General features: G+C 42.3%; 2 protein-coding genes across 3 annotated transcripts in view; both read right to left on the reverse strand.

The window, feature by feature from the left end:
- Positions 1-272: 272 nt before the first annotated feature.
- On the reverse strand, positions 273-5,991 carry rbm24b (RNA binding motif protein 24b). Of its 2 annotated transcripts, none has more exons than XM_076108954.1 (4): positions 5,317-5,991; positions 4,874-4,997; positions 4,634-4,688; positions 273-1,854 (listed from the first exon to the last, which is right to left on the reverse strand). In XM_076108954.1, exons 1-4 carry the CDS (start codon positions 5,485-5,487, stop codon positions 1,497-1,499), a joined length of 708 nt encoding a protein of 235 aa, XP_075965069.1. In that variant the 5' UTR covers positions 5,488-5,991; the 3' UTR covers positions 273-1,496. The 2 variants fall into 2 exon arrangements, with proteins under 2 accessions (XP_075965069.1, XP_075965068.1); XM_076108953.1 differs by having other exon boundaries at positions 4,826-4,997.
- Positions 5,992-8,015: 2,024 nt separating this feature from the next.
- Positions 8,016-15,679, reverse strand: part of kif13a (kinesin family member 13A) — a 35,792-nt gene continuing 28,128 nt past the window's right edge. Inside the window, exons 28-41 of the mRNA XM_076108948.1 lie at positions 15,181-15,280; positions 14,932-15,058; positions 14,785-14,840; positions 14,572-14,696; positions 13,810-13,986; positions 13,605-13,697; positions 13,350-13,502; positions 13,177-13,254; positions 13,026-13,076; positions 12,653-12,740; positions 12,401-12,552; positions 11,388-11,549; positions 8,746-9,817; positions 8,016-8,327 (exon numbers count right to left, since the gene is read on the reverse strand). Coding sequence (XP_075965063.1) covers positions 8,194-8,327; positions 8,746-9,817; positions 11,388-11,549; positions 12,401-12,552; positions 12,653-12,740; positions 13,026-13,076; positions 13,177-13,254; positions 13,350-13,502; positions 13,605-13,697; positions 13,810-13,986; positions 14,572-14,696; positions 14,785-14,840; positions 14,932-15,058; positions 15,181-15,280 — 2,568 coding nt within the window. The 3' untranslated portion in view covers positions 8,016-8,193. The remainder of the gene's footprint in view (positions 8,328-8,745; positions 9,818-11,387; positions 11,550-12,400; positions 12,553-12,652; positions 12,741-13,025; positions 13,077-13,176; positions 13,255-13,349; positions 13,503-13,604; positions 13,698-13,809; positions 13,987-14,571; positions 14,697-14,784; positions 14,841-14,931; positions 15,059-15,180; positions 15,281-15,679) is intronic.

The raw sequence follows: 15,679 nt of genomic DNA on the forward strand, positions 1-15,679 counted from the left end.
TCTATCTTGGAATTAGTCACATATTTGACTATTTCTTCCTGAGAGATGTCAATAAAAGTCAAACAGATTATATGAACAACAAATAATGGTTTACATTCTAGTGTTACTAATGACTACTCTTAACTGCTAAAGGCAATTGTTTAGATCTAGAAATGCATTATTTGGCCATGTGTTACATATTCTTCCTCCACAACTGAGACCATCATAACATGATTTCATCAAAGAAATGATGGGCTATGAGCAAAAACAATATTTCACAGAACACAGAAGAATAAAAGAGTTGAAGGTAAATTTCTTTTTATTTCACATATTAAATGTTTGCATTATTTTGAGTCATGCATTATAAAATGCAAGGTGAAACAGGTGATGTCCTTGCATTAGAAAACATTTAATGTCTAATGACATCAAATGTAAAAAATAAAAGAAGTTAACAGTTCTCACGCTGTCCTTTATCAAACTGGTCAAGTATAAAAAGGGACATTTAAGAATTAAGAATCTTTTTGAGACAACATTAGATCAATAGAAAATGCATTGGACTTATTGCTACCTTTCCACTCATCTTTTGTTCTTTATACACAGTGTATCACTTTGTTAAGCCAACTTCAAACATCCATCACATGCTCTTGATCATTATGCAGCAGCACATGTGGACATGTTCTTTAGTAGGCTTCATACCAACACATGAACACAAAATAAAGGGTTCATTACTGTAAGGCTCCAAAATAAATACATAAATAGCATAATTTAAAAGGCACATTATGAAACATTTTGTCAAAATGAAAGATTCACATTCAACAATGTTTCTTCCCTCATGCTGAGTTTACTTGAGGTGCAATTTAAGGAGAAGAAAATAGAGTGCTTTTACCAGCTTCAGCTGACATTTTGTCTGACAAAGTATCATGAAAATATATTTTTTAAGGAAACTAGTTGACAGTGTCTAATCTATCTCACTCCAAACGATTATTAAAAAAGGAGAACAATCCTAACGAAACGCTAGCTTCTATATCAATGTCTGCATAGTTTTACCAAACAAAATGCTGGTCCAAAACTATGAAATACTGAACACTGCATAATGACCTAACAATCTGTTTTCATATATAAGTGTTTTGGTTTGTTTTCAAAGAAGTGGGGAAGAAACCTGATCATAAGACGTGAATGCACTTGGAAATTGTATACAAATTCCACTGCTACATATATAGAAAATACAGCAATGGTTGAGTGAGTCTACTTCAGTTAACATTAAATATTTTCCTGCTGAATAAATATTAAATATTCATACATGTTCAACAGTGACAAAATACTGATCTCCCTTGAATAAAATATACAGTAATCCCTCACTTCTCTCCACATTTCTGCTGATTTTCTTCAGGCTCTTTGGTAGAAGGACTGCTAAGTTAAAACCTGGCTGTGACAACCATCATTCAGCCCCTACAATCTTCCCCCTCATAACTTCCGGACCTCCCCTGCTTTCCCCCTTAACGGTCATTTTCATGGTTTTACTGCATGCGATCTGTCTGGAGCTGCTGAGGTTGGTACTGGCTGAAGGCGGCAGCAGCAGCGGCAGCTCCTGGGGTGGCAGCAGCGGCGAGTGGCTGCTGGACAGTGTATCCATACCCTGCTGTAGTCATGTAGCTTGTTGGTGCTGGTGAGGCTGCGTATGGATACTGCTCATATGCAGCAGCAGCGGCAGCAGCGGTGGCAGCTGCAGAGTACTGGGCATACGCTGCTCCAGTATAGTCAAGGTATGGGGAAGTGGCAGCAGCAGCTGTTGCTGTAGCAGCAGAAGGTTGTACGTGAGACATCATCATGCTGGGTTGGACAAAGGCCTGAGGGTAGACGTAGTGTGCAGGGACTCTGTAGGACACAAAGACACACAGGGTCAAAAGCAATTCATTCAAGTCATTTTTCCTATGCTGAAACTAAATTCTGGAAAACTGAAAAGCAGGCGCCTCAAAAACGTCAATCCAGTCCTCAGAACACAGCAAATCCATTCAATAACAACTGAAAACCCTACCTAGAAATGAAAAAGTTAAGGAAGCAGCAAAACCACAAAGAAACACAAGCGCAGCTTTTAATATCAAAAAGCACCTGAATCTGAAACACGATAAGGCATTAAAAGAAGACACAGCCCAGCTCTGCACCCAATGTTCCACCGAAAACGGTATTTGACAAAAATGCGAGCTTATCGCACAACACCACAACATATCAGGAAGAGGAGTGGACACTATTCTGTCCACATACGGTCACACCAACACCACACATACAGGCATGCCCACACATGTTAATAGAGCCTCCTGAAAATGGAATAAACTGCAAATTAGCTGCTGAATTAATGATACAGTGTTGTATCTAATCAAGTGGGTGCTTGGTTGTATTAGCTTTTGCCGAAGCCCTGTTGTGTTTATTTGCTTGAAAAATAAATTAATTTTACTATTTCAAAAAGGTGAAAGACGAGATTAGAAGGGAGCTCTCCATTAGAAGGGCAATATTCTGTATATAGACCAGGCAGGGTATAAATGGATGAATACAAGCCCTGGGTATCTGGGTAAATATGGCCCCCACTTTAAAGTTGTGTTAAAGTCACCCTCTGTAAATATACGAGGAGCAGGTGTGAAACTGTTATATCTGGCCATAGACAAGCTTCCCCTCCCCCTCTCGCAGACATACACCCCCACACAAACATACACACGCCAACTTGATTGACAAGGGAGGCTGGAAGCATGCTATTTTTGCTCCCCTTGTCATCTCTAAAGGACAAGCTGATCTTCTCCTTCAGTGACACATGGCAGGGCACTCGTCGGCTGTCATGGCCGCCGCTGACTCTCTACTGTCTCAGTGACTATCCTGAATTTACGTCTTTATTACCAGACTGGAGGTGTCCTGGCCAATCACAAAGCGGTGCTCTTGTCACAAAGTGGGACGCTAGAGCCACTGCTGTAACCAAGAGCTAACCGTTTTGTACTATAGCTGCATAATGATCACAGAAAATGTTACAATTATTGTATTAAACGTGATAAATAGAATAATAACATGTAGAGTTTTCAACTTGACAAGACAGGAACCAACATGCTGGTTCCCTTTATTTGTGATATGACCTTGTTTTATTATCAACTATATATATATATATATATATATATTATAACTAAAGGGCACAGCTGCCTTAAGCCACCTCTATTGAAAGAGATGGGAGGAACATTTTTTGGTACTGCACGTCGAGCGCTAAATAAAGGTGCTTTGTAAATCACCAGGACACATGAGTAATCCCCAGCACATAACCAAAAGGCTTCATGGGCACATGGCTCGGCCCACCTGTTGTCCACAGCCGAGCCGCCCTGTCTGTGCCATACATTATTAACAGCGCTGCTGAGTGACTCCCATTTTCCATCTGAATTTGAGAGGCCGTGGAGATCACTGTAGCCAACAGCTGTTGCCAAAGAGACCTACTAAGATCTCCAACCTACAGTGCAGTGAACATTTGAGTTTACTGCAAAGCTAAATAACAAATCCATTATCACATCAAAAGTTAGTTAAGATCTAAAAATTGTTTAAACAGACAGTGATCCAGCTATTATTTGACATTTTCGATTAAGTTACTATAACTTGAGCTATGCTAATAGAGCACCAAATGGGGGTAATTAAACGTATTCGTCTGTTCTTTCCTGTGGTCATAACACTACATGTGTTTGTGTGTTTAATGACAACCGCTGGAGTGGTGAGAGAAATACAAAAGAAAAAGTATACTCAGTAGTCTGTACCTGTAGATATACGCTACAAGTGAAAGCAATGTGTTAATAAAAGAACAAAAAAAACACAGCATAATGGGTAAGGAAACAGAAAAAAAAACTCCCACATGCAAGCGAGTGTTTGTTTTGTTGCGGGGGATGGAATTTGAAATTAACACTCTGTGAATGATCATCAGCCCCCCTTTGACAACAAAACACGATCAACGTAATGTTAACAAGAAACTGGGAAAATAAAATAAACCACAGGCTAAAGCACAAATCAATTATTAAAAAGGGAAAAGAAGCAACACCCCGTTGCAGATCTCCCTATCAAAACTCACAAAGTCTGCACAAAAACCTCCTGCACCCCCCACCTTCCCCACTGCAAGTAGAAATGAGCACACAGTTAAGCTGAACACCACATCATACTGAAAACAAGGCACACACCAATCTATGTACTATGGAAAACTGGGAGAGAAAAAAAAACAGAAGACTTCCATGCATCTAGTCACCATTTCAGTTCGTTTGTGTATGTCAGAGTATACAGGTAACACTTTAGCGCTCTGCCCAATGCAGACTCAGCTATTCCTCAAATCATCATGTCCCTTCATCAGCTATTTTAACCGTTACCGACCCTGTCAGATCAGAGAGAGATAGACAACATGAAGTCAAGTCCTGTATTGGCTGGGAAAATGTTTACTTCCTTAATTAACAGTCAACACCAAGCAGTGGAGCACACATTCACACTCGCACGTCCTCATTCAGGATTTAATAGGTGGAGGCAATGATAAATTACGTTTTTACAACAATAAAAACACTTTATATAAGATCATAAAAGAAAATAGCAGATTTCCTTACTTTCAGACAGACGTATTTTGTGAAGGAAATGTAATTTTTGCAGCTTAACATACCCGTAAGGCCTTTGGATGAATGCTGGATGGATCTGAGGCATGCCAAATGCAAATCCTACAATGAAAACAGACAGTTGTTATAGTTTCGTTTGAAGAACTGACACTTTTCTATTACAGTGAAGATCATTTTCAGTGATCCTTTGCAAGATTGCCAATCATTTACAAGAGAAAAATACTGTCTTTGTATGCCACCTTGATTATCTTGAAGTTGGGAAACAAAGCTGTAGTCCAGTCCCTCACCTGGCTGTATGACCCTCGGCTTGGCCCCCAGGTAGGCCAGGTTCACATTGGCTTTCCTGCCATCTATTATGGGGTTGGGGTCCTTGCAGGCTCGGTCAGCAGAGGCCCGGTCTGCCATGGTAACCTGGAAGAAACAGCACATTTTCCATTGACCTCACGGAGATGTCTTGGTCACAGTGATAAGGTAGCACTTACAAATTATAGATCATTTGTTTACAAGGTCCATCGAGAGGAGTCTGGTCATATTGTATTGCGGTGAGAGCTACACATTTCCTATTTCTAACCTGGCTGTCACGCAGAACAGGAAGCACTACAATCTTTCAGCCTACAGGTGCCGACACTGGATCAATCGACCGTATCCCCGACTGTGCACGTGTGCAAGCAACTTAAAAAATAAAAAAAAATAAAAAAAAAAGGCAACTCAGAACTCGGTTTTTACTTACAAATCCATAACCTCTAGATTTCCCCGTCTGCCGATCGGTGATGACAACAGCCTCATCGATGTCTCCAAACACCTCGAAATATTTCCTGAGACTCGAGTCCGTGGTGTGATAAGGAAGACCTCCCACAAAGATCTTGGTGAACGTGGTGTCTTTCTGTGCCGAGTGCATCATTTGTAGCTCTGTGTTAAAGCGATTTCCTGGAAGTAGTGGGATCAGATCAAGTAGAGAACAGCGTTCAGATCAGTTGAGGGAGAGAGTCTGCGGCGTGGACAGGCAGCCCCCCGGTGATGTGACTGTGGCTCTGAAGGAGGAGGACACCTGTTACTTTGGTGCGGGAGGGTTCCCAGTTGTCAGTGTGTGACACAGATAGCCTACTTAACTCCACCCAGATCCAGACCACCCTGGGCTCTCAGGCTGCCTGCTGGCGCACAGCTGCTGAAACAGTGGCATGGACACACTAAAATAAGTAAAGAAAAAAACTAATACAGTTGGTCGCAGTCACAGAGACGAAAGATATTGATCAAAGCAAGCTTGAGGAAGACTTTTCGGCTTTGAAACTAGATGGATCTGCGTTGTGAGGTGCATGCGTGGGCTACTTTTCTTTTGAACATTCAGTGTAAAAGCATGGCATCCACAGGGTCAGGATTTTACAATACAGAACTCACAAAGTGCAAGCCCCCGACCCCCTTAAAAACCATTAATTTGATCCTGTCCAAGCAGTACAGTTGTCCACCCAGCGCTGACACATGAATATTCATTTTTGTAATGTAGAACAAGTTTTGAAAAAATACACCAGTTGACCCCATGAGGGCACTATAATTAAGTTACCTCAAATGTGACATCTTGTGCACCAGTGGCCTAATTATGAGGCAACTTGGAAGGACCATGCATTTTGGCAGTGTTTGATTGGCACTACTAATAGCGGGTCAAGTATTGAAACAATAACAGGCTTTACAAATAGTGTTACTTCTCATGCATGGGGCAGCCTACATTATTTACAGGAGGCAACATGTTTGTGTTGTTAACCTTTACATCAGGTACAGAAAGGCCGAGAAGTTCAAGGAGACCATAAACCAGCCGGTGACGGGAGACGTGTTTGCCACACACAACACCAGGACTTTTGAGACTTTTCTTATAAAACACAATCTGTTATATTACAATATTTAAGGTAGGATATTTTTGGCTACATATACAAAATGTACGAGCATATAATCAAATTTCCGTAACAGCAAAAAAAACCTGTACTTGAAACATGAGATTAGAGTACATTCAAAAAGAAAATACATTTGAAATGACTATGAATGAATATTATTGCATTTAGATTAAGAGTAATTACTTATGTCCTGGAAACATGTTTGTCGGTGAGACAGACAAAACCCACTAAAAACATGCAAACACGGTGAGCTTGAATGAGAAAAAATGAAGAGACAACACAGTTTGATGATTGTAAATGTTCTATTCTGGAACATTTTGTACCAATTGAAACAGTTTGTGATACATTATAAATACAATTCTGTACATTATAATAGTGTAAATACTATGTTCAAACACATTTCTATTTACAACTCCTTATGAGGGAGAGCAGCGTTGTTCTCTTCTTTAAAGTAAGGTCCTGGGTTTCTTTCATTTTCTTGAAATTACAGCTCGGGTATATAACTCGTCAGTTCCACGTTCACCACTTCCATAAAAATAGAAGTTCGGTCACCCATTCACCCAATCCTTCTTTTTTTAAAAAGCATTATAGAGTACCTTCTTTTACATGTAGTGTTATATATCAGCTTACATATAAAATGCAGATGGACAATCAATTAAACAGATATTCAGACAGTCCGCAAGACTGGGTGGCATTTTGAATGCCTCTGGGCATCATAATATACATACACAGGTTTCAGGTCCATACAGTTAGTTAGTTTAAAACTCAGTGAGCTTGTTATGGAGTTCATTGAGCAGTCTGGGGTTTATGTGCCTGCCTTTATGGAAACAGGGCTTTAAGGCATCAGTACATCCAGGCCTTGAACAAAGCCCAGCTGCTGTGTTCCCCCGATGAAAATGACGACACGCGTTTCTTTCAGTCACTTACGTTAGAAAACATCTCATCAGTCAAATATGGAAGACAGTCGGCGAACTCTCCAAGAATCCTTTCCAGTGCAAGCATTCAAACAGCAAGAGTCTCATGCTGGATGGGGATTATTTCCTCCACAGTGTTACAGTACTTCAACAGGATAATTTAACATGATACAACTTCAGTCAAACGCTGAAAGCAACTCAGGTTTAGTAGATTTGTCCTCTGTTCAGGGTATGTGGCATCACTCCTAGAGATATGGCACTAAGCTTTACTTGGACACATTGCTATATAGTGTTTAACTCCACATACACGCATTAGAAAAATAACATATTACTCATAACAGCAGATATGGAACCGTAGTTCTTTGGTTACCCCTGACAGATCATATTGATGTAAATATCAATGTTTATAAACAGTAGTACATTCTTAACTTTCATCTCCCCGATTACTCCAACATGAGCCTCAGGGAGGATGCATTGTCTTACAAAAATATTATTTATAATGTTCAGATACCAATGTAAGAAAATGTATTTGGGTAATATTTAAGTTCTCTATCAAAAATATCCCCGTATAGAAAACTCAGATATGTGCATAGTGAATTTTCAGTGAACAGTAATTAGAATATACCTTCATTAAATGCAGAGGTCAGATATGCTTTAGGAAAGCAGACAAGCCCACAGAATACACCAGCATCTCCATTACAAGGAGAGGAGTCGCGCTGAAGTCAGCCTGGGGTTCACCTATAGGCACTGGATCTGAGGAGCACCCTCGGGTCCCTGCCTTTCCTCAGAAAGCAGGTCCTTCTTTGGGTCCTATCTGATCAGAGTCTGGGGTTCTGTGTCCATGCAGGGCGGTCCTCTGGTGAGACGAGATGGCTTCACAAATACACCGTGACCTGGGGGACAGCGGAAGTACACTCTGCCCTGGACAGTCCCGTTGTGCTTACCTGTAGGAAGATCGATCATTACAGATATGTAGAATAATGGTAAAACATGTATACTATATCACATGTTGGACGTCTCATACAACAGGAACAAAATCTGACTGAGCAATACTGGACTTTTGAGGGTGACACCTGGGAATTGGTTGCCCACAGTCATTTGGCCCCATTATGTGTTTAGCTGGTCTGTATGTGAGGGTGAAACAAGTCTGATATTTTGGTTGCTATGATTTTTTTACGATGGAATTTTTTACAAGGTTCCCCATACATTTTGATATTGGAGAATTGTGACCAACATATGTTCTAAGTGGTGCTCTCTGGTGGACACACTATGTGATGACGACACCATTTCTACTTCTGTATTTGCCAGGCTGTACTAACAGAAAGTTGGGGGCGGTTTGACAAAATTTAGAAAAGGCCTTACCCACTGCCATGTCAAGCTTCACACCAATCCAGATCCCCTTAGCGAACTCCACCCCTCCGACATAGTGGACTGTTCCTCTCCGCTTCCCCACCCACACCTGCTCCCCTGGTGCCATCCAGTCAGGAAGCTGAGCTACAGGGGTGCTCTCATCTCCACTGGAATCTCCTGAAGGCTCTGCGCTGCTGGGGTTTGGGCTGGGACAGGGACTCCCGTGGGGCAGATCTCCCTGGGCCGGCTCATCGATTGGAGGTTCTCCTCCTGCTCGCAGACTCGGGGCAGAGGCTGGGGCTGTAGATAAAGGTGCGATTGGGGATTGTGCTGCTGTAGATGGAGCTGGTACTATGTCAGGCACAGATACTGGGACTCTGGCTGAAGTGCAAACTACAGGTGAGTTAGGGCAGGACACAGCTTCACAAACAGGGCCTGCATTATTTGGAAATGTGCATGTAGCAGTTGAATTGTCTCCAGTAACAGATGTGTTGATAACACCAGAGACATCAGAGGAGTGTTCATTGCCAGTGTCACATGTTTCTTTGTCCAAAACCTCCTGCTCCCATCCACCTGTAAAATGTGCTAAATCCCGGTCTCCAATACTATCATCAGCCCCTTTAAAGTCAGTGAACTCCTGGCTGGCAGGATGGATGAGCACCTCCTCAACCCCGCCTGCTGAGAGGAGAGGCAGCTGGGTGTCACTCCCTGCAGAAACACTTTTGGTTTGCGTGCAGCCCCTCCCCGCAGGGCTGCCGAGAGGGTCGTGGGGGTCTCTGGAGGTGCAGCTGAGGTGGTCAGAACTCTCACTGGCACTGAAAGGCATGTCAGACAGTGTCGCGTTGGAGGCGCTGTGTGAAAAGTAGCCACTAGTGCAACTGCTGGCCGTGGGGCTTCGAGGCACCTCTCTTTCTCCACTCCCACATCGGCTTCCCTTTAAGTCAGACCGAGAGGATAAAAGCCCCTCCTGGTTCTCCAGACTGGCGTTGTAGATCTCAAAGTTTGCAAAGTCCTCTGGGATGTAAGACTGGAAGCTGCTGTGGTCCTGAGTCATGTCCACATACGCCTCCTCGTCCTCAGAGTCCTGTTGATCAAAACAACAGCATTAGGACAAAAGATACATCACTCCAGACATTATGTTAGACAAAGCCTGTATGGAGCATTAGCATTATATAAACACTTGTTTTAAAGTGAATGGGGAGAATGAAAAATGGCGAAAAATGTGATAATGGAACATGAACATAGTGTATGAATAATGTGGCACATTTTCATGTTTTCTGAACTTTGCTCTAAGGTGTTTGCTAATGTACCATTGTACTCATGTGCGGGTTTACACTGTGCAATGTGAGGCTGTACAGGACTATATTACCACTTTTTAAACACTGCAGAAACCCCTACCACAGATTATACAACATACTGTAAAACACTGGTCTCAAGGCACTGGGGCGGTTGGGGTTTAGAGAGGTATATAACATAATGTGAGGGACATACAAAGGATGGGCGCTCCAAAGTAACAGAGTAAATATTAAAACAATGATAATAAGGAGTATAATTATCTCATATTGTAAAAACTTGTATAATATTATCTTGACAACACTTATTTTGAAACCTAAATATTAACATAATTAGGACAATGTCCTCATTGGTGAAGAAAAAAGATCACAGTTGTCTCTTTCTATTTTGCATAAAATATTGGTCGCGTCTGAAATTCTATACTGATATACTATTTAGTATGCAACAGTATGTGAGATTTGTTTTTGCATCAACATGCTGGCATCGATATCCCACAATGCAATGCTGAAGTGACGACAACATTCCTAATAGACAATGGCGGACAGCTCTGTAACGTCAATAACGCTTCAAAGCAAATTTACAGGAGTACAGGATTTCACTTTGCTCGGTCTGCTATAGTTTTTAAATTAGTTCAGCTCACAACTCGTCGTTTGGTTGCATGAAGTTGGCACAGGTTGGCAAGGGTTACACGTCTCCAATCGGTAAGGAGGCTCTCAGGAAGTGAAATGGTAATTACAGTTCAGTGCATCTGAAAAGATACATATTACTGTTTATTCACACATGCTGAACAATCGTACACATATTGAGTATGTAGTGCTTAACATGCGATTTCTGAGGCAGCAATTATTTCCTCTTCTCTCCATCATGATAAATGTATGTGGACACAATGCAGCAAGTCTATTGTATGGAGCAGGAGGGGTTTCGTCATCAATGCTAGACAAGACTAAAGAGTGGCACTACAAGGTGAAATACTTTGATTTGATTCTGTGCTAAAAAAAATAAAAAAGACCAAAATCAGATGAGCAAGGAATCAATGTTTAACTGTATTCTTTATATATTTACTGTTGGAACTTGTAAACAAAGGATGTTTGTTGCTAGGGAACTCGTAATATTTCAAAAAGTATTTGAACCTCATCCTAAATCCTAGCCCTTCATATGTACCGTCACCAGCACAGAGAATGGTTGAAAAGGTGTTCACGTGTAAACGCTAAAGCAAAGTGTAGCAGTGTGTATGCGTCTACGTGCGATACTGACAACAGTGTGAGCGTGTGTCACGTCAGTGTGTATGTGTGTGTGTGTGTGTGTGTGAAACTCTTACAGTAACCCTCGGAGCAGTGTGAGCTGGTGTGTGTAGCACTTACAGCAGTGTGTGGCAGTGTGTGGCTGAGCTGTCTGCTGGTGGGAGTGGTGGAGGTGGAGGTGGAGGTGGAAGGCTTGCAGTGGCCCTCGCTGCCTGCCCTGGGCCGGCGCCAGGGGCAGGGAGGGGGGAGCAGTGCAGGGCTGTCCACACATGAGCGCATGCTCTGCGGATGGGTCAGAACAACACTTCACACACACACAAAGCATGCATGGAGTTGGGCAGGCCAGTTACACAGTTAGTGCCATGCAGTTTGATACTTCACAAAAAACTGTGCTTGAAGTGTCCTAAGAAACTGTACTTTTTACTGGGCCACAACTTCTTGTGATATATATTTGCAGGCTCTTGACCCCTGTTGTCCCATATCCACACACTAATATAGCCCATAGCAAACATCTAAGCTATTGCTATATTTTAATATCATATAGAAGATCATTTTTTTATCCGGACTGCAGCTATTTATGTTAAACTGCAGTCATACACTATAATCCTGCTGCTAACTGAACCATTTGCTGCTAGCTAGAAACCTCTGTCTCTCAACCACGGCATCCCTAACATGGACTGATTTGTAAAGTACCTGCGCCTCTTTAAGTCCACTTCAAGCACGGATGAAAACAAATATGTAAGGTTAGTTTAAATGGTTGAAACAGCCACAAACTATCAGAATCCAATTATCACAAACAAAATCAGACACAAGACTTAGCTTTGTCTAATTCAGCACTGTGGCTCTCCCCAGTTGAAGTCATGCTCCTGTGAGTCAGGCTCTTTCATTTCAATTCAGTTCTTTTGGCCAGTCACACAACAGCAAAGCCATTTTCAAAATGTAATCATCAAGCAGCTTTGGGCAATTAGTAATTGTTGTCAATGTTTGTCAAAGTTTATCATGTTGTGGGAATGTAGCGCGATTTCAAAATGTAAAAATGGGGTTTGACAAAACAAGGATATGTGAGAACACCACAACAGAAACAAAGACATGAATACTCCCCTCTTGAAAAATAGTGAATTCATCCTCCTTACCTCTTGTCCCAGCAGCGGCCGGGCCTCCAGGACTTTCTTCACCTTGTTCTCCTCTTTAACAGGCAGCAGGCACTTGAGGAATTTCGGCGGCTGAGGGGAGAGGACTTTGAAGGGGCTGGAGTTGAAAAACGTAGGGCTCTCTGGAACCAAACCTGTGTGGCAACATCCAGTGGTAACCCAGTTATATTGTGGCAACACACAAAAATGTTGACCACAAGTCGAGAAACAATGCAGCTGCTGCACATAGTTTACCTGGATTCTCCTTGCTTTTGATGGGTGTGGTACAAAGCGAGCCCTCCGGGGGATTGCAGTTGGTACTGTCGACGTTATCACAGTGGCCCTAGACAATAATACACAGGTTAAATTGGGAAGTTTTGTGAATTAAAAGTAAATTTACAGCTAAAAGACTTAAACTTCTACATGAGGAGACCTTTAGTGTAATGGTGGGAGAAATTCCCCAAAAAAACGTGTCATTTTCATTATCAAAGGGACAACTACGACACGCAGCATTTAGCTCAGAGAAAAGCTATGCATTTTGACAAGACTATTGCAGCCAATACTAGTTCATTGTAATCCAACATCAGAGTTTTGTGATAAACATGTTGTTAAAGCACACCTGACTTACCTTGCAGTCTTCATCTTCACAACCAGTCAGGTCTGTTTTACTACATGAAGACTGAAGAGCAAGAGACATCATGTTATCGGCATCATATTATTTAATAACAATTATTTCCATATGGTTCTGTGGGCAGTGCAGTGAGTAAAGTTTTCATTACATGCTGTACATTTGGTGTGCTGATACTCCTCCTTAGGTGTCGTCCCTTAGTAGTGATTGCTTCCTTCACTGCGACAGCCTTTAGGAAAGAAAACAAGACAGGTTCATCTTTACATGTCAAACAAATCAGATTGTTTGTGTTTCAGTAGGTCAGTGAGCTACAGTGTGAAATACCTGTCGTAGCCTCTCCAGACTAAGGATGTTCTCCACTTCCAGAACTCCCCGTGTGTACTTCTCTATGTAGGTTTCTCCATCCTGAGTCTCCTCGCTGTCTGCACGAGCAGCCATGAGGGCCAAGGTTTCCCTTTCCTCTGGCTCCTCTGAGGCCTGGGAAGGTAAGAGAAGAGACTTACAAAGGGCTGTAGACAATAAACACACGTTCTGAAAGCAGCCATTGTTAGATATAGAGGTAGAATGAACAACTTGTACCTTTGGTATGTTGGAAACAATCTCATAAATCACACCACAGGAATAAAGCGCGTTCTTTAAGGACATTCTTCTCTTGAGACTCTGAGTGAAACTCTGTAGGAAACAAAAACTATGCTGATCATCAAAACACAATCCATTGCTGCAAACAACCACCTCTGCTGTGGACTGACCCCCTCTGATTAAATCTGATCCCTCTTGTTTTGACCTGTTTGTTGTAGATGTTGACAGCGATCCTCTTGCGGAGCACCAGCTCCATGGAGGCAGGGTGGCTGAGCTGCACAGTGGCTTTGATGATCAGATAAATGCGTTCGTTAGGAGATGTGATGCGGTTGAGGTGCACAGAATCGTGGATTGATGAGTCCCATGAACACACTGCCAACACCTGGTGAATTGGAGGAGTTTTATTAGTGTAGCAGAGAGGGAATCTGTGACAGTCAGCTGTGACTGCACATACAAAAACATGAATTATAGTCGTGTAGCTGGGCTGTAGCTTTGGGTTTACAGTTGGCTAATGAGTAGAAAAATTGCAATCTCATGACACTTAGGCACAGTAAAGAGGACGGTAATTACTGTATGGTTAGAGCTGCTGCTCAACATCAAAGACAAAATTAAGAAATTGGGATGACTTTTCTTTTAAATCAGAATGCATGATTCTGAACAATTACATGACTATGTAATTGTTCAATTATGCACATAATTGTAGAAAACTTGTTGCCTTGAAGTGCTCTTGTCTGTGTGTGATTATCTGAGAAAAAAAGCATCAAGTAGTAAAATGACATGTATTTTTACAAAAATACACAACTAGTAGAAGCAATGGAAAACCCAAAGCTTTATGTTTACTTTACACAGCGTCACTTAGCTTTATAAGCAACGGATGATATGGTGGTCCTGCATTTGTACTTGTGTATGTTTCCCAGAGTTCCCTTTTTGGCCACAGGAAGGCAGTCAAATCAAATGCAGTGCTTACCTCCTCGTCACTGTGCCTGATGATGGGCAGATAGAAGAACTGGCTCCCATGCTCCTTGGGCAGTATAGAGTTATGGCCTGCAGCATGCGGGCCGGTCAGCTGCTCATTCACTGTCAGATTATCCGCTGGTGGCATGAAAGACAGTTAGTGTTTGTTCAGGCCTGAAAGGAGACCGTGAAATATCAGTTGATGTAAAGGACGTGTCTGCTTTACCATTTAAATCTAGGAAGAGTACAGGAATGTGAGCTTCCACTCCTGCAGGTGGGGTCCTATAAGGGGTTGAATATGATTAACCAAGGAAAAAAAGGGCTTCAAATGAAGCGAGTCCAACACGTGCATGGGTGTGTGTTGGTGTTTTACCAGTCTGCAGGAGCTCCAGGGATGCCACTGCCAGGTGCAGGTACCAGCACTGCGTTTCTCTCTTCAGTCAGACCCACCCACTGCTCCACTAGTCGAGCCTCACGCTCAATATCCTCCTCTGACTTCTCTAATTACATAAATGCGGAGAAAGGTTTCATCACAACAGAACAAAAATTACAGACAACACACAGCCGTCATGCTTCAGGTCCTTCAGCAAGTGGTAGGTGTAACACAGGACCAAGGACCCACCTTGTTTGTTGATGATTTTCTTGATTTGTTCATCAAGGTACTCCCGACGTTTTATCAGTGCCTCTGACCAGCGCTCTCGGACACAGTTGAGATCTTCCTCCTGAAAACAGGCAGAGACCAAAGTCAGAGCCAGCTGGCTCAGTCAGGCAAAGGATGTGCTCCAGGGCTCAGTGTTGTGTTAACAGGGCAAGGTGAGGGTGCACAGGGCTGATCTGTCTGAGGTAGTACCATAACTGCTCCTTAATACACCCACTAGCCAAGCCAAGTGAAAGCTAATTTAAGATAATTGAAGTTCTGAAAGTCCCAAGGTGCATTTTGTTTGGTGAAAAACGTTTATGGTCAAATTATCTAAATACACACACATAACACCTCCTTTTAACCCCTTTGTGACTCACACACATGCATTCACACATACAGTCTTGCATGCACACATCAACATGTCCTCACATGCAGCCACAGCCACCCGAAGTCCAACCTGGAAATACAGCAGATCACTCTG

The sequence above is a fragment of the Anarhichas minor genome, unplaced genomic scaffold (assembly GCF_050575085.1).
Source record: "Anarhichas minor isolate MPS153535 unplaced genomic scaffold, ASM5057508v1 ptg000041l, whole genome shotgun sequence".
Classification (NCBI taxonomy): Eukaryota; Metazoa; Chordata; class Actinopteri; order Perciformes; family Anarhichadidae; genus Anarhichas; species Anarhichas minor.